We start from the raw sequence: 20645 nt of genomic DNA, 5'->3' as shown, positions 1-20645 counted from the left end.
TAAATCCTCCCTGCTGCTTTGATTCTGCTCTCAGAATGTCATATAAAATAATCTTCTGCTGAAAAAAGCCCCACCTCAGCCTTGCAATAAACCCTGTGACGTAAGCCCTGAAGTCCAGCATCAGAGGGCAAACTGTGCTCAGTGAGGCAGAAGGAGCAGAGCTGTGCAGATCACACACACCTGCCCGCAGCGTCTCAGAGAGCTCACCTGGGGTCAGAGGGCGTCTGCAGGATGGAGAGGCTGCTGAGGAGGTGCCAGATCAGAAACCCTCTGGTCAGGGAAAGCCTGGCCGAATGCCTCGGAGTTTACGTCCTGATTGTGAGTAAAACTCATGAATGAAACGCTAAACTGCTTCGTGTTGCAGAAAAGTTTAACTTTGCCCCCTTTTTTTTTTTTTTTTAGAAACAAACAAAAGCAGGGACAGTTTGAGAGACGAGATGTGTCAATGTTAGTGTTGTTTTACCCCTAATTAGTGTCTCTCCTTCCAGAGCAATAAACATTTACAGCACAGACCATAAAGCAGGTTTATCAGAAGTGAAGTCCATAAAAACCGAGAGCTTGTGTTCGATCTTAATATTTCTACCCATCTGCTTAAAATAGAAACTCGTTTCTACTCTGCACAGTAGAGTAGAAACTCTACTGCAGTGCTGAGAAAAGTCTCTGTGTGTTTGCAGTTGTTTGGTTGTGGCACCGTTGCACAGGTGACGACGTCTCAAGAAAAAAATGGCCAGTATCTTTCGATCAACCTTGGCTTTGCTTTGGGGGTAACATTCGGGGTCTTCGTGTCCCGTGGAGTCTCAGGTAAGATTCTTTGAGATAATAGTTTACTTTCATTTAATTTATTTGACTGGAAGAATGCGCAAATAACAGAAGATGCAGATGAGGGCAGAGTACCCAAAACATTTACTCAAGTAAGAGTGAAAACTAGTCATAAAAAAGTATTTGGTATAAAGTTTACTCTAGCACTGAGTAACAGATCAGAACATCAGTAATTTAATTGTCATCAAACAGAACAAAACATGAAGCTATGTGGAAATTTAGGTATTTTATAGGTCAAACTGTAACTAATTTATACATATAACATAATTACTAAATAGAAATATTTTTCCAAATCCATTTCTTTCAATATAAAACTTTACCAAAAGCTGCAGGAGTTTGTAAAACATTTTTGTTCATCATTCAGTGAAGTTACTCACAGTGAGTAGAGCATCCAGAAATATAAGTAAGAGTAGCGATACTTTAATTTAAGAGTAAAGAGTACTCTTACATTTTTGTCAAAAAGTTACTCAAGTAAATGTAACTGAGTAAACGTAACTAGTTACTGCTTATAAATCAAAATACAATATGAATACTCAAGTTTTCCTGCCTACAGGATTTATATAATAAAGAATATACATTAAAACACCATTTATTTTAACTTTGAAACACTCTGACATTTAATTAGCTGAAACCTGTTTGGTCTGACAGATGCAGAATGTGCTTTAGTAAATCAGATTATTTCTTTATTTTCAAAGGGGCTCACCTGAATCCTGCAGTTACGCTGAGTTTGTGCGTTTTGGGCAGACATCCATGGGTGAAACTTCCTTTATATACCTTCTTCCAAGTGCTTGGAGCCTTTCTGGGTGCAGCCACAGTTAGTCTGCAGTACTACGGTGAGTCCACATGCAAAACATTAAATCGCTGGGTTGGGCGCACCATGTACAAGCACTATTAGTCCTCCATACTATTTCAGACTTTATGAAAGTAATTCATAAACTTTTAGTTATTATTTAAAGCAGATCCTGCTGCTCTGAATTTCTACATTCATTCATGGAAATCATTTTAAATAAATCTTCACATCATTAAGATGTGAAAACATTTCTTCCATTTATTTACTGGCTGAATACTTCAAATAAAGCCCAGTGTTGTTTAAGGCTGGTGCTAAATCAATTAATAAGTTGTTTTGCTTTTGAACATTTACTTTTACAAAAATCTGGATTTTCTTTTTTCGTTTTTTTTTTTTCCAACAATTGACTTCTTTGGTTCCCATATGTGATGTCAGCGCGCCCAAGAATTACCATCTTGTTTGACAAGTGTGTTTTACAGCTTCTAATTATTTTTGAAATTTAATTTCAGGTAAATTCACATTAGAGATGATTGAAATAAAAGCCAGTTTTTGAAAATATTTTCTGTCACTTCTAATTTCTTTAAAAAAGTGAGAAAATGTTATTAAAATTGGAGATTGAATTTGATATATAAAATATAAAGTTGACGTTTTTTCGCCCAACCCTACTGATGCCATAAAAACCTTACAAATTTCAAGTCCATGTTGCTCACGACTATGTATAAAGACTGAGTCTGAATAAAATGTTCGCAGACGCCATCCAGAGTTACAGCGGGGGTCAACTGACGGTGACGGGTCAAACAGCTACAGCAGGAATATTCAGCACTTATCCAGCTGAATACCTCAGTTTGGGGGGAGGCTTCTTGGACCAGGTCAGATATAGTTACTGTTTTATCAGGAAGACATAAGAAATTCATATTTAACTGCAGCAACACAGCCAAGAACTGCCAACGCAATGACCTGTAACGTTCCCTAACTTAAGCTAAAATACAGGGTGGGCCATAAGTTTCCATACATAGGAGAATGTAAAATGTATATTTTTTAAAATATTCCAGATACCCAAGAAGATGCATTTGACAAAAGAGCAAAGAATTGAAATTATACTGATGGCTGGATTGGAAACCAGTTGCATGGTTGCACGAAACTTTAACAGAAAACATGGAACGAGCCTCACACACGACACTGTGGCAAAACGTACTTGCAAGTTTCAGAAAACTGGAAATGTTGCAGACCAACCGCAAAGCGGTCCACGACGTAAGACCACCGATGAAGACATAACATTATATAAATAAAAATGGTTGTCCAATATCAAATGTTTATTTTTTATATGTATTGAAACTTATGGCCCACCCTGTAGTTAAAGGATTTTGTATTTCACAACTTAGGAAGGAACAGATTAGGTGAACAGATAAAATCCAACCAGGGTGGCACAGGGTAGGAAATGGGCCTGAAATAAGATTAGGTTAGAGATCTGCAACCTTTTAGATAACACTAAGTAAAATTTAAACTTCAATAAAGTCCACACCTCCAACAAATAGAATAAGCATTATAACCTAAAGAGCTATTTAGCACTATAAAAAATACAAATAAAAAAACTAATTTACAGCCTCAAATGTCATATTTACTCTTAAGAAATTTGTTGTAATTTTTAAAGAACCACCATTTTATTACTGTTTTTTGAATTCAAAGTAAAGATAAACATAAAATATTGCAATAAAAGGAAGGATATTTTTTGTCTTTTTTGTAGGATGGAAAATGATGTAAAATAAAAGCAATCACATAGATTCCAAACTAATGATAAAATCAGATGTAAAAGCATATTGCTGGCTTATTAAGAGTCTTTCCTTGTGAAAATTCTATGCAAATAATGGCTGCCCTCCGCTTTTCTGTCATCATGTCCTCATCTTTGGACCACATCAGTAATTTTTGGTTAAGTTAACGCTATTTTTCACATAGCTAGGTTAAATGAGCATTATTAAAGTCATAACTTAACGACCGTATCAGGTATTAATACTTCAAAAGAGAGGCATGAAGAACATTTTATATTCAATACCAGACTCCGTTTCTTTTCTGGAGAAGCCGCCATGTTTGTTTCTGTAGCAACGGCTCCGCTTAAAGTATGACCACCACTGTTGGATGGCGGGCGAATTACAACACCTAAAGAAGGTTTAAGCAGACGTTATTATTATAAGTCTGTTGATCGGAACTAGTTGTAATCTAATAAAGAATTAATGGACAAACAGCCTTGAACAGACCCGGGCAAACGCATGGAAGCATTATTTAAGTTTAACCCCCTGGATGCTTCGCAGGTGATCGGCACCGCGGCTCTGCTGTTGTGTGTCCTGGCTACAGGGGACCAGAGGAACACATCCATACCCGATTATCTTCAGCCCCTCCTGGCTGGAGCCTCGGTCCTGGTTATCGGCGTCTCCATGGGCTCAAACAGCGGATACGCCCTGAACCCGGCCAGAGATTTTGGACCTCGCTTCTTCACTTACATTGCTGGCTGGGGGGATGACGTTTTCAAGTTAGTTTTTCTCCCCCCCATTATTTCCAAAACGTCCTCCCACATGTTAACCCTCATCCTTACCTAATATTTGTGTTACAGGGCTGGACGTGGTTGGTGGTGGGTCCCGTTAGTCGCTCCCTGCATCGGCGGTTTGGTAGGAACTTTGATCTATGAGCTGCTGGTTGAAGTCCATCATGCATCCCTCTCTCCGGAGGATCAGCCTTCATGTCAAGAAACCACCGAGGGAAAGTCTCTGGAGCTGGAGGGAGTGGGACCAAGCGACGGAAAGTCTGCATAGCTGTCAAATTGTGCTTCACCAAAGACTAAAGCTGATCTACTGAAGGATCTGACTGAGGAAGTCTGTTATCAGGCAAACACGCTAGAATACCTTGGAAGAACCTTTACAGCTATTTAATGATGATCATAAACCTAATTTGTCATTTCTGAGTAGCCTAAGAGTCTGAAACAGTTTAGTTCTGAACTTTAATGAAATCCAAAAACTGAATCAGAACAAGGATATGAGATCTATGTCACATTCTAGATGGGGTCTGGGAAACCAGTGGGATTTGAACACAGACAGTGTTGAGCATATCTGAAGTAGTTCAGTCTGATATTACTTTCTAATTTGAGCATTGAGATAATGGAGAAAGTGGGCCAAGAATTGAGCCTTGAGGAACCCCACATGATTTTTGTTCGTTCAGATTTATTACTGACTGACGCAGCGTAGCTCTGGTCAGCCAAGAAAGATGTGAACTAATCGAGATATATTCTTGTGGACCATAAAAATGTAGTTATCAGTTTTCTACCTTGGAACAAGAGCTCTTTAAACTTGGATGTGAAGTAATTCACAGATCTGATTTCCAAAGAAAATGCAGAACTGTATATTTAGTTTCTTAATTTCCATGCAACCAAAAATGTGTATTTGCTGGCACAAAATGAGCGCAGAAAATATTCCTGTGCTTAAAACCCACTTTAAATAAGACCTCAATGAAACTTTTGCACATTTTAGATAGTTTCCACATTTATTTCCAAACAGCACAGAAGTGTATGGCATTTCAGCAAGCAGACCACAAGCATGGGAAATAAAATGACATGAAATTGCCACTATAGAGCTATATAAATATGATATGACATATAAAAAAGATACAAAGTCCACTCATAGACCTCCATCATGTCACTGAGGGCTTGAACATAGAAAAGAAAAGTGGGTACAGCAAGCACTGATCCTGTAGTTACAAAAGAACCGCCTGAAATCGAAACCTTTTGTTTTCATACACGTTAAGACGACACACCTTCTCTCAAAATGTAACTAACTCTGGGAGGGTTTTTCAGTTTGAGGAGGGGGAGTGGAACAGTACAAGTACAAATACTACACATATTCACATTATCATAGTAAGTTACTAAAACCAGAAAGCTTTCTTAGTGTACTTGTATGTATTTACATGGCAAAAACTTGTACACCGATACTACTGACAGGAAGTCTGATCTTTCTTTTTCTAGCTTTGACGATCAACAACATCACAAATTATTCACAGCGACCGGGTCACAGACTTCCTGCAACCTCTTCATCTCATGACTCTCTAAGATACAAACAGCAGTGACGTATTTAGTATAAATAAATATTGCAACATAAAAAAAAAACATTAAAAAAAACAGTGTCAGTTTCTCCGGACGCTCCTCTTCATGCTTCGGATATCTCTCGTGCGCCACGGGAGGAAAAACGAGAGAGGAGTTTGAGGCAGGCTGCATGGCGTGCAGACGAAATGCGTGGATGTATTCGGTGAAGAGTGGAAGAAATGGGAGAACAGGTAAAAATGGCTGATTAAAAACAAAACCTGAGTGAAGTTGGCCTCCCACATTCGTCAAACTAAACGAAATTTTGGTTTGTGCAGCAAAAATGTTTTCGCTTGTGCTGCTATTATTTCAGAGACATTAACTTGTTCCAAAGGTTATCAAAGGTCAACCAGCTACTCCACATTTAAATCTAATCAAGCAAATTGTCAATCAACTGTTTTTACCTGTTTTTCCTTAATGTGGGCGAGAGGAATCAGGTTGACCTTTGACCTCTGGAAACTACTTTTTTTTTTAATTATTTTATTTCAAAAATTGTTGCTGCACAACCGCAGCAAAATTTGATGCCATATTTTGTTTGATTTTGTAAATGTTGGGGGAGCTGGTTGACCTTTGACCTCTGGAAACAATATATTTGAAATGATGACAGCTCAAACTGAATTTTTTGCTGCACAAACAGCACAATTGATTGATGCCAGATTTATTTATTTTTTGTAACTATTGGGGTCAGGGCTGGTTGACCTTTTTGACCTCTGGCCACTTTTTGTTTTGAACCTTAAAAATTATAACGGCAAAAACAAAATGTGGGGGAATTAGGTGACCTCTGATAACATCTGGAAATGGCGGCACAATCAATATTTTATGCTGCACAGGAGTAGAGTTTAACACCACATTTTGTTTGGTTTTGTAAATGTTGGGGGAGCTGATTGACCTTTGATCTCCGGAAACTTAAACATTTTTTTTTTTATTATAATAGCACAAATGAAATTCTTTGCTACACAAATATGTTGATTGATACCATATTTTGTAAATATGGGGGGGCAGGTTGACCCTTGATGACCTCTGGAAACGTCATCTTAAAAATCTTAGCAGCACAAACTTTTGACACCAATTTCATTCAACTTTATGAAGGTGGAGTTCCAGCTTCACTCGGGCCCCAATACAAAGGCTTTTGACCCAGGAAGAGCTTCTCACGAGACTAGCACAGGTGTAACAAGATCAAACATGCAGCTACAGTCGCACAGAGGAGGCGCCGTAGAGAGTAAAATGTTTCTGGGTGAGCTAAAAAAAAGTGTTTCATCAACATTCATGTTCTGCAGCCGCCTCCGTCTCCGCACTGCGCCCCCTACTGGGGCTTGTCTGTCTTGTGTGCGGTGAGGAAGGCCATGCCGTGGGTCCTGAAGTGCGTGTTGAGGTCCTTCGCCTTGTCGAAGCGCCGCCCGCACACCTTGCAGCCCAGGTTTCCGTCGCCGTCCTCCAGGTGTGCCAGTGGGGAGGCGCCGCCGGGGGAGGCGCTGGGCGAGCTGGGGGCGCGCGGGGCACCGCGTTCCGTGTCGCTCTGCGTGTCTCGCACCCGGTGGGTGATGAAGCGGTGCCTGCTGAGGGAGCCGGCCGACGCGAAGCAGACACCGCACTGCAGGCACTGGAAGGCGGCGGTGTCGCCGCGGTGCTGCGGGATGTGGCGCTGGAACTCGGCGCCGTCCTCCGTGGAGAAGCCGCAGGGGACGCAGCGAAAGACGCTGTCCTCGTCCTCCAGCTCGCCAGGCGCTGATGACGTGGACGCCACCGAGGCCCTGGTTCTCTTTGCAGGGCCAACGCCGCCGCCGTCCTCTGTGGCGCTCTCCTCCTCGTCTGCTGGCCGGCCTGCAGGAGGTCCGACTTCGCCGTCGAGCTCCGAGGAGCTGCCCGGTCCGTCGCCTCCTGTGGCAGCTCGCTTCCTGGTCAGAGGAGGACCCTGAGCGCAAACAAAGCAAGAACTTGGTGCTCAAAACAACAACATGAGGGCTCAGATAGACACATTTATCCCCACGGATGGGAAGCAAGTCAATTTAATCTAAATTTTGTTTTTCAAAGATTTTTTTCACCAATTCAACTCCTTATGTTTCTGTTTTTCTGCATGATGCTTATTTTCTTAAGAACTGAATCATTTTTAATTTGCTTCCACTAGTTTATAACAAATATTCTACAACAAAGGCTTACGTGGTTAAATAAAAAATCTGCGCCAATATATTTTTAGCATCAAAATAATATTTTGGATTAACTGATTAATAATTGGATGCTTGATCATTTTATTTTATTACAGAACTTGAACCAGGTGAAGCTAAAACTAGACCACTCGAGGAGCTCTGTGTAGAACATATTTACAGACAATGGGATACTTTTTATCTTAATGTTTATTTTAAATTAAAATATATATATATTGACAAGCACATTCTACAGAGACCACTTTTATCAGAAATTCAGTTCATTTAAATTAATTGATTTCTAGCCACAAGTCACCTATGGAGCTGAAGAAGCATTTTGAATTAATATAATATGCAAAAGAAAACCCAGACACAGCCAATGCTGCAGAACTCTGACCTGAACCTTAAATTACATTTTTTACTCACTTGTCCATCTGTTGTTCTGTGATGGAGTCGGATATGTTTGTCCAACAAGAACCGGCTGCCAAATGTTCTTTTGCCCTCTGTGCAAAACCTGGATAAACACATAAGAACAGATGTAAAATTTTATTAAAATGTCACACACAGGTAGAAAGCGCTCTTAGTGCCCTCTGGGGGCCAGAATATGTCATCTGAATATCAAACAACTGAACTCTAATTTAGAGTTTAAACAATTAATTACAAATTGAGGGTGATAATTTAAGACGAGAACTGTGTGTCTACAAAAAGACAATCTACTGGTAAATCAGAAGATTCTTAGAAAGATAATTCAACTCAAAAAGTGATCAAATAGATTTATTACACCTTGATTAATACATGTCAAGCCATCTATTAAAGAGCGCTGAATAAAAGTTCAGTGGAAGGGTGAACTGGTAGAAAAAGGCACACAATTACAAAGCAAAGTCTATTTAATAATTTGCAAGGTAATCTAAAGTTGATCTAAATAAAATCTAAAGCTTAAATTATAACTCAGAGTTTCACTTTTTGAATTAAAATGATGTATTAAATAAACTTTTAAAGTTAATATAATTCATTGAGATGCATTAATTGCTAATTTATGTTTTACTGGGTTACTCTGAAATGTTTTTCGTCATTGATGAAAGTGACTCACTGGCAATGGAAGATCCTTTTGTTGCCCTCATGAATGACTCGTTCGTGACGCCGCAGGCTGGAAGAAGTGCTGAACGTCCCGCCGCAGATACGGCAGGGAAACTGTGGAGCAGAAACAAAGAAATAAAATAAACAACGTTGTTCTTCAGATGGTCCCGTTTGTTTGAGCGTCTGGAACGTCACCTTGCCGTGCTCCATCTTCACATGACTCAGGTAGTCTTCGTTGTCGGTGAAGGTGGTCTGACACTGAGGGCAGGTCCACTCGCTCACGGCGCTGGAATGAGCGCCGACCCCCGCGCTGCCGGAAGACTGGCCTCCCGGGGCTTCGTAGTCCTCATCCCCTTCATCGTCGTCGTCATCCTCCTCCTCATCTTCCTCCTCCTGTTCCCGCCCCCAGTCCTCGCCGTCCGAGGTGTCGGGCTTCGCAGAGGATTTCGACTTGAGGCCGGAAGGACTGGAGGAGTTGGTGGGAGCTGAGGAGGAGTTGGAGGCGTCAGGCTGAGACTCGGGTTTGGCTGATGGGCCTCTGTGAGCCGTCTGAGCAGAACGACAGGAAAACTTTACAGACCAGAAGTTCACAGAACTTTAATGCGTCATTAGAGAAGAGTTGACTCTGTAATGGTGGATACTTCTACAGCAGACAGGATTCACAATACAGAACCTGGAAAAAAGGAAAGAAAGAAAGGATGGATGGATGGAAGAACAGATGGACAAAAAGATGGATGGATGGGTGGATGGATGGAAGAATGAATGATGGATAGACAGACAGATGATGGACAGACGAATGGATGGAAGGAAGGAAGGACAAAAGAAGGAAGGAAGGGAGAAAAGGAGGAAGGAAGGATGGATGGATGGATAGATAAATGGACAGATTGATGGATGAATGAATGTTGGATAGATGGGCAAACTAATGGATGGATGAATGGACGGATGTCTAGATGGATGGACAGACTAATGGACAGATTTGAACTAATAGAGACATCTATAGCAGCGCTCTAATCTAACTCTTTACACACAGACACACTTTAAATTCTAGTTGCAGCCCTGCTCCAGCAGCCTGAACCAAACGACTGAATGGACTCCTCAGCCAGTCATCGGGTTCTGCAGAACCCTGGTAATGAACTGAAGCTGAACAAACACTGCAGTGATGTTCTTGGGGTAGAACTTAGGACAGGGTCACCATGAAGGAACCCTGCTAAGGCCGACCCAAGGTTTAATGTTCGCCTTCTCTGACACCACATTCATTGTAGAGAGCAATGGATGGGCAACACATGAAGGCGACGACAGCAAACGTTCTGGCCCAAATACACACCTTGATGTGCTCCATCATGGACCCCTTCTGGGCGTAGAGCTTGGTGCAGTCGGGACACTTGAACACATGCACTTTCTGCTTGGCTAAATGAGTGTCAAAGTGCATGTACAGCAGGGGCTTCTGGGTAAAAACCGTATCACACATCACACACTTGTAGATCATCCTGTAAAGATGTAAAGAGAGGAAAACCATTTGGTCCTCTTAAAATTCAAATAAAGAAGACCTTTGGATGGGTAGAGGAGGGGGACGTACTTGGCCTGTCCTCCAGTTAGTGTTGGGTGCTGGGTGCTGATGTGGTTCTGGGCACTGGGGGAGGACTTGAAGGCCATGGGGCAGCTGGGGCACTTGTGGAAGACCTCGCAGTGAGCTGTCTGAATGTGGGACTTGATGGAGTTCAGACCTCCAAACACAACCTGGCAGCTTGAGCACCTGGAAGAGCAGAAAGACACCATCTTGACTACCCCTGCTGTATTGGGTGAATCTACTGACAGCATTAATCACAATTAGTAGCAATTAATCACAATTAATCGCAATTAATCACAATTAGCAACAATTAATCACGATTTAGCGATTGTTGAAATAATCGTTAACTAATTTAGGAATCAAATAATCATTAACTGGAGTTTACAAATTTAAAACTGAGAAAACATCACCCTGAAAGCAAAAATTAAGCCAAAAATGTACAAAATATACATACATTTACATTTAAGATGAAAAACCATTTTTGTGTGTAAACACTGTATATTCTACCCAGAACTCTTCAAATGGCATAGTTTTAGCTTCATCTGGTTCAAATCCTGTAAAGTAAATCTCTTAACCAACGTTTGCTATTCAGTTATCAATAAAAACAATATCCAACAGATCAGCTCTACACTGTATTGATGTTAAGTCAAGAAGAAATGCCTGAGCTTTTCACATGTTGATATGAAGAGTATTATTTTAGTTTCGGATGCATCCTTTTGCTATAAATGATCAAACTTTCACTACAGGAATGCTGCATTTTAGGCAATAAAACATTAATTTTTGTATTTAGACTTAGACTTGTACTTTATTGATCCTTTGGGAAGACTCCCTCAGGAAATTGAAGTTACCAGCAGCTCCCAGGCAAAAAACAAAGATAACACACAGTAAGCAAAAGTGCAAAAGAATACAAAATACAAATTAAATACTAAGGTACACACCAAATGTGAGTAACCAAAACCTTAAATTTGTTGCCCGAAGCTGGACAGTCAGTGGGTGGGCCCCTGCAGAGTGTTGGAGCGCATGGGGGAGGTTGTTTACAGAGTGCAGATGCTCCAGAACAGGAGAAAACTAGCACTGCACAGGGACAGGTTGGCCCCCTACCAAGGTAGGGCCCCCACAGGCCCCAGAAGGCCATCAGTCGGGGTCGCCGGTATCGCTACCAGCTTCTCCAGAAGCCATACCGCTGTTGCCGAATGATGTCCCAGCGGTGCCGTCTGAAGCGCCGCAGGGAGCTCGCCCACAGCGGACGAGGAGGGCCCCAAGACGGTTTGATGACTTTGTTTGTTCCCTCGTGGGCGAGGAACTCTGTAGTGGGGGGGGGTAGTGTAACGATTCTGTGTTTTAGTTCTGCTGGGGTTCATATGGTTATTTGTATTTGTTATAAGTTGCATTGTGATCCTTTCTGTTAGAGAGTTATGGGCTTCCCCTGTCTGACTCTGCTGGCTCCCACTCACATGTGATAGGCCTGTCATGTGGGCGGGGGATCGGTGGAGCGGGAGTACCAGGACCGGAAGTGGGAGAGAGTTCAGAGGGGAGTTAGCAATGAAGCTAATGGTTGATTGTGCCCGTTTGTTAGAGGCGTGAGCTGCAGCCTCAGGAATAGCAGCTTCTACCTATTTCTAATAAACCCTGTTTGGCGGGACTACATCTCCGGTGTTGACGTCATTACATTACAATTACCCTTACCCTATTTAAACACAGAACTGAATCATTTATTTATTTGTATCTATTCATGTATTTCAAATATTGTATAAAGTGTTAACTAGTTAAATAAGAAATCTGCAAACTGTGCCAATTTGCTATTCAAATAACTGATTGACATCAGAATACTTTTTTGGATTAATTGATTAATAATTGGATGCAAAGGCTGCTTAGTAGATTTTTTTTACAGAATTTGAACCAAGTGAAGTTAAAATTATGCCACTTGAGGAGTTTTAGGTAAAATATAAGTACAGACGGAAAAAAGTTTTGCATCTTAATGTTAATCTTATAATTTTTTTATGCAAATAAATATATACAAAGTTTAGGCTTAATATAAGCCTAAAGTGCTTATATTAAGTGTGTCATCCATTTAGAAATTGACCTTTTGGTCAATTTTTGGTCAAGTATACAAACAAGTATCAAGTCAAGTATCAATATTTGGTTAAGTATTGGTCAAGTATACAAACTTTAGAGTTTGTATACTCAATAGCGATTAATTGATTACTAAATTAGTTGAGAATTATTTCTGTAATCAATTAATCGCTATAGTAGTAAAGCTGAGGTTTCATCTTCACACAGATGTCTGCCCACCTGTAGCCGATGCGCCTGGCGAAGTGCAGACACGCCTCCTCCAGGTGGGTCTGGAAGCTGGCCTGCCGCGCCGTCCCACCACACTCGGGACAAACGTGTGGCGCTTTGTGTTTGTGGATCCTTTGGTGGGCAGACACGGCACATGAGTTGGGGAGCATCATGGGAGGCGAGCACTGGCTGCAGGTCTGCAAAAACAAACATTTGGGAAAACATTCAGCGTCCGTTGAGGTTTTATATGAACAAACTCAGCAGAATACGGATTTGACCCTCACCGAGCTGGGAGCACCTCTGATCTGCTGGAAGTGAGTGACCAGCTCCGCCTTGCTGGAGAATTGCGTTTGGCACTCTGGACACTTGAAGTTGTTGTACTGCAGGCCCTCGGCCTTCTTGCAGGGGAGCGGCATCAATGCCTGCGGCCCCTGAGGAGCACGGCGGACGGGTCGAGTCGGACCTGCTGCCGCTGGAGACGAGGCGTCCTTCATGGGACTGGAGCCGGCGGGGACAGCAGCACCCCCTGATGTGGCAGAGGGAGAGGAGACTGGAGGAGAGGACAAAGTAGTGAGCAGGCCTGGATGGCCAGACGGCGGACACCGAGCAGGACAAACAGGTGGAGGTCAGCAAAGATGGATAAAAAGAAAAGAGATGCATGCATAGTTGTGATTCACAACCGTTACAAGCTGTGTCAAGTTCCAAGCCTGGATGCAAATTAATCAATCTAAAGTTGATTGATTTTATCCATCAACTAACTGAGCTGACTGACTGATAAACGGCCATTTTCTTAAAATTAGTATTCTGTATTAAATTCTGATTGGATAAACAGAAAATTGTGGTTTTCTCACATTATGAAACCTAGACATATCTCTAAAATATAGCAAAACAGGAACATTTTGTTGCTGAATAGAAGAATAAAAGACAAAATGAATAAAATATGCTAAACACTTAATTCCCTATAAACATAGATATCAATACAGAAGTACTGTCTGCTCTTGAAGGAATGTTAAAACTTCGCTCCATCAACCGTTTTTCAGCTTGTTACATATGTCGTCACCTTCGTAGCACATCGTAGTAATTTTTGGTTGAAAAGTTGACGCTTCGCCGCGTGAACTTAAGGAATTTGTCGAGTGTTTAAATTTGACAAAAGAACCACATGAAGAGCATTTTGCTTCCCACTCCGGGCTCTGTTTGGACCGTATATCTTTCCTGTTCTAGTATGGCCGCTGCCTTTGATTCTGTATCAACGGCTCCGCTTAAGGATGACCAACAGCGCCCTCTGCTGAATGGCGGCCAAACTACAACAATAAAAAACCGATCTAGCTAGCGGACGTTATTAGCTAATCAGTGGAAGTTATTTTAATCAGAGTTGTGTTGTAACTAGCTACATTTACTCAGTTACATTTACTTGAGTAACTTTTCGGAAACAATTTATTCTTAGGAGTATTTTTTACTATGCAGTACTTTTTACTTGTATTTGAGTAACTTTATTATGAAGTATCGCTATTCTTATTTGAGTAAAATGTGATTCTCAACCCACTGAATGAAAAACTAACACGTTTTAACCAAATATTCACCAGAAAAAGACAAACAAATGCAATTTTTGTTAAAGTTTTATAAGTTTTTAGTGAAAGAAATTGATTTGGAATATTCTTCTTGACAGATTTGTTATTTTTTGTTACTTTTACTAATAATTGTCATTTTGGTCCTTGAAATACCAAAATATTTCACTTTACTTTATATTTTGGTGAGTCTGATTATGTAATTTTTAAATATTAAATGATTGATAATTTGATCAGTTACTCAATACTTCAGTAGACTTTTTACCATATCCTTTTTTACTTGTACTTCAGCAAAAAAAGCAGTCCATGTAATGTTGTAAGTTTTAAATAAGAAATGATCGATGTCTTCTCAGTACTTGACTAGACTTTTTACTAAATGCTTTTTAAGTCTTGTGTAATTTCTTTGGAGCCTAATTTTCCCTTTTACTTGAGTAAAAATAAGTTGAAGTAGTGATACTCTTAAGTAAAATTTTGGGGAACTCTACCCAGCTCTTATTTTAATCTGATACCATTAATTGACAATTGATCGTAAGTCAACTAATTGTACACCTTTTACATTAAAAGTAAAAACTCTTGCATTTAACCTCCATTAAATGGAAAAAATTAAATGCATTTAATGGAGGTTGTATCAACATTTGTAGCTGTAATGCAGTGTGAGTCCTTCTTCACCTCAACTTACCACCAATCGGTGTTATATCCTGCTGGCCAATCATCTGCTCCACGGTGACGGGCCTCATGACCAGATGCGAGCATTGCATCACCAGGCCACGCTCCTTGTGCTCCCTGGCATGCAGCAGCAGGCTGCATTTGTTGAAGAAGGCCAGCCTCTTGGCACAGTGGTTGCAGGTGACCTCTATGCGGAGCGACCGCCGGTCGTAGTGCCGTGCTAGGCTGCGCTCCAGAGCGAATGCGTCTCCGCACTCTAGGCAGCGGTAACCTGTGGCGGGCACGGGGAGCCCCCACTCGGGCGGCGGAGGGGCCGAGAGGTCGGGCTTGTAGCTTGGCAGGAGGTTTTTGCTGTTCAGGATTTTGTTGAAAGCCTCCACCAGACTCGACTGGCTGCGAGAGATGACAGCACCAGTGCTGTTGACTATTGAGGCGGGCTTGTTTGGCTGGACGGCGTTGCCCAAGATGGTGCCACTGCCTCCATTGGCTGTTTTGTTGGCGGCCGTGCGAACGCTTATCCCACTGGCAGCGACAGAGAACTTGGGGGAGGAAGCCACCGCAGGCGTCGCCGGCAGGGCGGCGGACTTGGTGATGCTGACAGCCGTGGCCGAAACCTTCGCCTTGTCCGAAGAAGCCATCTTGTTTTGAACCTTTGTGGCGGCGGCGAGCATGACGCTGCTGGCTGCGAGTGTAGAAACAGGCAGAACGTTCAGAGCGCTTACTTTTTGGGAAGATGTTGTCATGAGGCCAGGGGAAACATCAGTCTTTTGCGTTTTGTTTGATAAAAGCCTGTGTTCCCCAGTTTGACCTTTAGGATCCAAGCCTTTTCCACCGCCTTTGGACGCCACCCTGGTCACAGTCCTGGTAATCCCGCCTGTGGAGGTTTTAATGGTTTTTATCCTGACTTTGAGGGGCCGGGATGGAGCTCCGGGGGGAGCAGGAGCAGCACTTCCTGTTTCTCCTCCATCAGTGGAAGATGGTTTAGCCTTTCCATCCTCCGCCTCCATATTTTCTCCCTTGTCCACTTTGCCATCTGCGACCCTATCGATGCCGTTTCCCACCTCCATCTCTTCCTCCTCCTCTTTAGGCACCCGCAGCTCAGGGGGAGGCGGAGTGGACGCCACGGCGGGGCTGGAGCACCTTTTTGCCGGGACCTGAGCAGCTGAATTTGGCGTCTCCGGCTCGGGGCTCTCAGGTGAATCTCTCTCCTCTATTACATGTTCTGGATGTCTCTCCTCCACCTGTTGAGTCTCCACTGAGCCAGACTGTGGAGTGGACGCAGAAGGAGTGTCCCCAGGTTTTGGTTGGGACGCAGCGGAGGACACGGGCTGCGACAAAACAGAATCAGACTTGTATCGCCTGCTCATCTGCGCACTAGTCGGCGAGTCGGGGTTCTCCTGGATCACCAGAGGACTCCCCAGATCTGGGTCGGAATCCTCCTCCTCCTGGTGCTGGAATCCGCCAGCTCCTCCTTTTGGGGAGCCGTTGAAAGGCTGAGACGAGAGCAGTGGCTGCGATGAAGGTGCAGAAGGAGGAGCTGAAAGCAGAGGCTTGGACGGTGGAAAGAACGGCAAGGTGAGTCCGGCGGGAGAGGACGACCCGGCCGACACGGAGGAAGATGAAGGAAGCGAGGCTTTGACGGCATCCGCCCTCTCTTGGCCCGTGTCCTGCTGCTGCTGGTGCTGCTGCTGGAGGAGCTGCATCTTCCTGGCCCGACCCACCGGATCTCCAGACCCCTGCGCCACCAGAGGTTTGAGTCTGTTGAAAATGTTCCCGCCCTGCTTGTGATGCTTGGCTGTACTGGCGCTGGCCGCTTCTGCGGACGCTTTGGGAGTGTTCACTGACCACGGCCCTCCGTTGGACTGGTTCTGGCCGAGGGAAAGAGGCATGGGACCACTGGAAGCTCCAAAACCGTTGTGATTGAGCGCTTCGGATTCGCCACAGGCGCCGAGTCGGGGACCGGCATCCGCCCCCGCGATCATATCGATGGGATGCTGCTCCGCATCTCCGTCCCCGCCGTCTACGGCTTCATGCCGGACTTTGTTCTTCACGATCACGCTCACGATGGAGGTGTCCACCTGGGAGTCCGAGGGACTGGGCGGCCTCAGGGAGGACCCAACGCCCACCACGCCTTCCTGCTTTCCCAGGGGCGCACCGGCCGGTCCGTGGGGGCCCTCGGCCTCATCCGGCGCAGACTGTATGGCCTCTTTGGCATCTATGTCAGGGATATCAAACGCTGCCAATAGGTCATCAAAATCTGGGGTCTTCATGTCCCCCATACCGGGATCCACTCCTGGAATATTAGAAAATACAGAAACATAAGTATTCATCTGGAAAAACTGAAAATTCAGTGATCAGGCTTTTACTGGCCGATTTTAATTTTCTGCTTAGTTTCCTTCTTCATTACATCTTTTTCAAAAGGAATACAATATGGTAGGACTGAAACAATTAATTGTGATTAACTACTTACTGAAATAATCATCAACTAATTTAGTAATCAAATAATCATTAGAATATACAGATTCAAAACCAAAGGCCATTTTCTTAAACAACAAATTTACTCAGGGCAGTAATTTAGCCAAAGGTGAACAAATTTTTTTGCATTTAAGATAAAAAAAATAACTTTTTTTCCGTAAGTATGTTATACCCAGAACTCCCCAAGTGGCAAATTTAGCTTCACCTGGTTCAAATTCAGCAAAAAAAAATAATTAAATCTCCTATACAATAATAATAAACAGATTAATAAACACATTAGCTCAACACTTTATTAACGTTAAGTCAAGCAGAAAGGCCTGAGTTTTTCACATGTCAATGTTAGAAGTATTTTTTTTAGCTGCAGATGCATCTTTTACCACAAATGATTAATCATGCACTAATGAATACTATTATTGCATTTTGATTAATAAAATGCTTGAATTATTCATTGTTGCATTTTTAATATTGTACAAAATTATCTTAATTAAAATAAAACTCTGCAGGATGTGAAGATTTTTTTGTCCTTTACTTAACTAATCGTCAGAATATTCCATCACTAACGTAATCGATAGCTTCAGCCCTACAATATATAAAAGCAAATTCCTGTAAACTTTGATCTAATTTGATCATTAGCAGCACGTTTGATAGCTCTGAATTCAACTGAAAATTAGGAAGTACAAAAATCTCTCCATCTGTGCATCAAAGCATAAGCCTGTCTCCTCTAACTGGTTTTTACTAACCTCAAATCAAAGTGCAGCAAAAAAAACATGCTGGGTCTCTATGAGCTGACAGAAAAACAGGCAACATTTCAGTTTTTATCTATTTAATTAAAATAGATAAAAGAGATGCTTCTGTATTTAAGTGAATGGCGCTAATAATCATGCTTTAGAAGTATTAAATAAAAGCTTAAACCTGCGTCTTTGTAGCAGAATATTTTGCAAAATTGTGTTCACCAGCAGGCTAGCAGCAACATTTAGTAAATAAAGAACAGGCCTGCTCGATGTTAAAAGTTACTATATTATTGTTAAATATCACAGTGAGGTTATCAATAGTGATAAACACATCGGTCAGTTCAACGTTTCTGATTCAGTTTGTGTCTTTCAGCATCTTGGGCACATTTATCTGTGTCAGATACAGGCAACTGTTGCATTGAGTCTAAATCAAACATGCTCAAAATATCATCTGCATGCAAAGCTTGGAATATAACACACAAATATTGCATTTCAAACAGTTCTTCGTGAGATATAATGATGATATATTGTGAGGCCCCAATACAGAATTTTAAAAAAACTGCTTAGCTACTGTTTAATACTTTCATACTTGCAAATAAACGTCATACAAATCTATTCAACTGTGAAACAAAAGAACCTGCCATAATATTGTGGTAATTGCTTAATTTTTGTTGCCTCGCAAAAGTATTCACACCCCTTTAACATTTTCTGTCCCCTTACAAGCACAAACTTCAATGCATTTTATTTGTTTTCTATCTGAAAGGTGATTGGGGTATAAATCTGATCCCCTCTGTTCAATATAATTACATTTTTTGTGTGTTCCTGCCGAAAGATTCACCATTATGACCAACATTTAAATAAATATTCATCCTCCCGTCCGCATAAACTAAATATAATAGTAAACAGATCTGGGAGCAAAAGCTGGGATATTGACAATGAACCTGAGCTGTCTGGCTGCAAACGGCTTAATACATGTGTACTGTGATATTTAGACATAATAATACATTTAAACGTGTCGGTTATTTGCTAGATATGTCACACATGCATATTTGTTAAACATGACCTGCCGAGCTCCAGGAAGCTGGAGCAGGTTGGATGGGTGTTTCAGTGTCCTGCACTAGCACTGACTAGCCGGCTAGGCGAGTGCTAGCGGCGGCGTTTGTGCAACCAAACCTTCCTCCGGTGACAGGCTCGGCTCTTTTAAACCATGAATGGGGTAACGCCGATTTAGTCACGCTTTCACTACCACGCTAGGGTTTACAAGCAGTGACCATATTTGCGGCGGTTCGTTTTGAAACAGCGTTTCTGTAGCAGCGGGCTCCGTTATTTTAAGCTAACGATGTTGCCTTCCGTCTGTGGCTGCTGGCCGCTGAGCTCCAGCCAAGACGGAGAGGGGTCATCGAGCTAACGAGCTAGCCAGCGCCGTTAAAAGCAACAGGAGCGGTCTGCTGGCGGCAGGTCTGACAGCGACCAGAATCCGCTGTTAGAAGGGTCGACGATGACGGAGAAAATTATGGCAGGGATGGGGATTTTTCTTTAATATTTGATGTATTATGGATTGTTTACCTGGATGTGCGATTCCCGACTATCCTAGCTCGTTTTCAGCAGAATATGCTGCGCTTCTGACGGTGTGCTGTTGGTGACGGAGCCGTCTCTGTTTGCCGAGACTTTTTGATGGACGATAGGAGCCGTCAGAGTAAATGCTATACTGTTCTCACTTATTTAATTCAAGCTTAAATTAGATGCTCGCTTCATACAAGACAGAATTTTTAGTTATTTGTCTCCTATTTTGTTGTAAGATATCAAACCACGACTCAAAAGTAAGATAAATATACATTTGGTTGATTTCTCTTTTTGCATTTAATTCCATTGAAAAAAAAGAACCATATACTCTAAAGTACAGAATTGGTGGAGGATCTTTGTTTGCATCTCTGTCAGGTCTCTGATTGAGTAAAACATTAAATAATGCGCAACTGAGTTAAGCCCCATTCAGAACTGGACTCAGCAGTATGAAAGTGAGCCAAAACATGCCTGTATGTCCATCAATTACTGGTTATGAGTTATGAAATGGAAAGTTGTGGGAATGGAAAATGAAGATGCAGTGGGGTGACTTCAAACATGAAGCACATGCAAGAAACTCCTCACACATCTCAAAGTTGACAAGAGAAGGGAAAACTTTCCACTGAGTAGTACCAGGGACTATTATGGCTAAATGAGAATCATGAGTTTATTTTGATTAGAAAGGCTAAGATCAGCTATAAGGGGGCAATGTGTTCTAACCGTTTCTCAAATTATAGTGGTAATGTTTATCTTTTGACTAAAGGGATAAAATATATTTTTTTGCAGGGATCTATAAACAGATTTAGACAATACACGAACAATTTAAGAATTCTAAGTTTTCCACTATTACTACTCAT

At 42.1% G+C, this 20645-nt stretch overlaps 2 protein-coding genes and 1 non-coding gene across 5 annotated transcripts; 1 reads left to right on the top strand and 2 right to left on the bottom strand.

Annotated features, from left to right (window-relative positions):
• Positions 1 to 86: 86 nt before the first annotated feature.
• Positions 87 to 6222, top strand: aqp10b (aquaporin 10b). The gene is made up of 6 exons (XM_028037173.1): positions 87 to 318; positions 675 to 801; positions 1515 to 1652; positions 2357 to 2475; positions 3913 to 4130; positions 4212 to 6222. Exons 1-6 carry the CDS (start codon positions 232 to 234, stop codon positions 4408 to 4410), a joined length of 888 nt encoding a protein of 295 aa, XP_027892974.1. The 5' UTR covers positions 87 to 231; the 3' UTR covers positions 4411 to 6222.
• Positions 6200 to 19983, bottom strand: znf687b (zinc finger protein 687b). Of its 3 annotated transcripts, none has more exons than XM_028037150.1 (10): positions 19795 to 19983; positions 15036 to 17315; positions 13076 to 13371; positions 12804 to 12988; positions 10521 to 10697; positions 10269 to 10431; positions 9140 to 9493; positions 8958 to 9058; positions 8294 to 8381; positions 6200 to 7638 (listed from the first exon to the last, which is right to left on the bottom strand). In XM_028037150.1, exons 2-10 carry the CDS (start codon positions 17299 to 17301, stop codon positions 7030 to 7032), a joined length of 4239 nt encoding a protein of 1412 aa, XP_027892951.1. In that variant the 5' UTR covers positions 17302 to 17315; positions 19795 to 19983; the 3' UTR covers positions 6200 to 7029. The 3 variants fall into 3 exon arrangements, with proteins under 3 accessions (XP_027892951.1, XP_027892952.1, XP_027892953.1); XM_028037151.1 differs by having other exon boundaries at positions 13076 to 13341; XM_028037152.1 differs by having other exon boundaries at positions 13076 to 13317; positions 19795 to 19982.
• Positions 10102 to 10236, bottom strand: LOC114156691 (small nucleolar RNA SNORA13). Its single transcript, XR_003598002.1, has one exon. It is a non-coding gene; the product is annotated as a small nucleolar RNA SNORA13 (small nucleolar RNA).
• Positions 19984 to 20645: the final 662 nt, after the last annotated feature.

Source organism: Xiphophorus couchianus, chromosome 13, assembly GCF_001444195.1.
Source record: "Xiphophorus couchianus chromosome 13, X_couchianus-1.0, whole genome shotgun sequence".
Lineage (NCBI taxonomy): Eukaryota > Metazoa > Chordata > Actinopteri > Cyprinodontiformes > Poeciliidae > Xiphophorus > Xiphophorus couchianus.
This window is presented reverse-complemented; position numbering and strand designations above follow the sequence as displayed.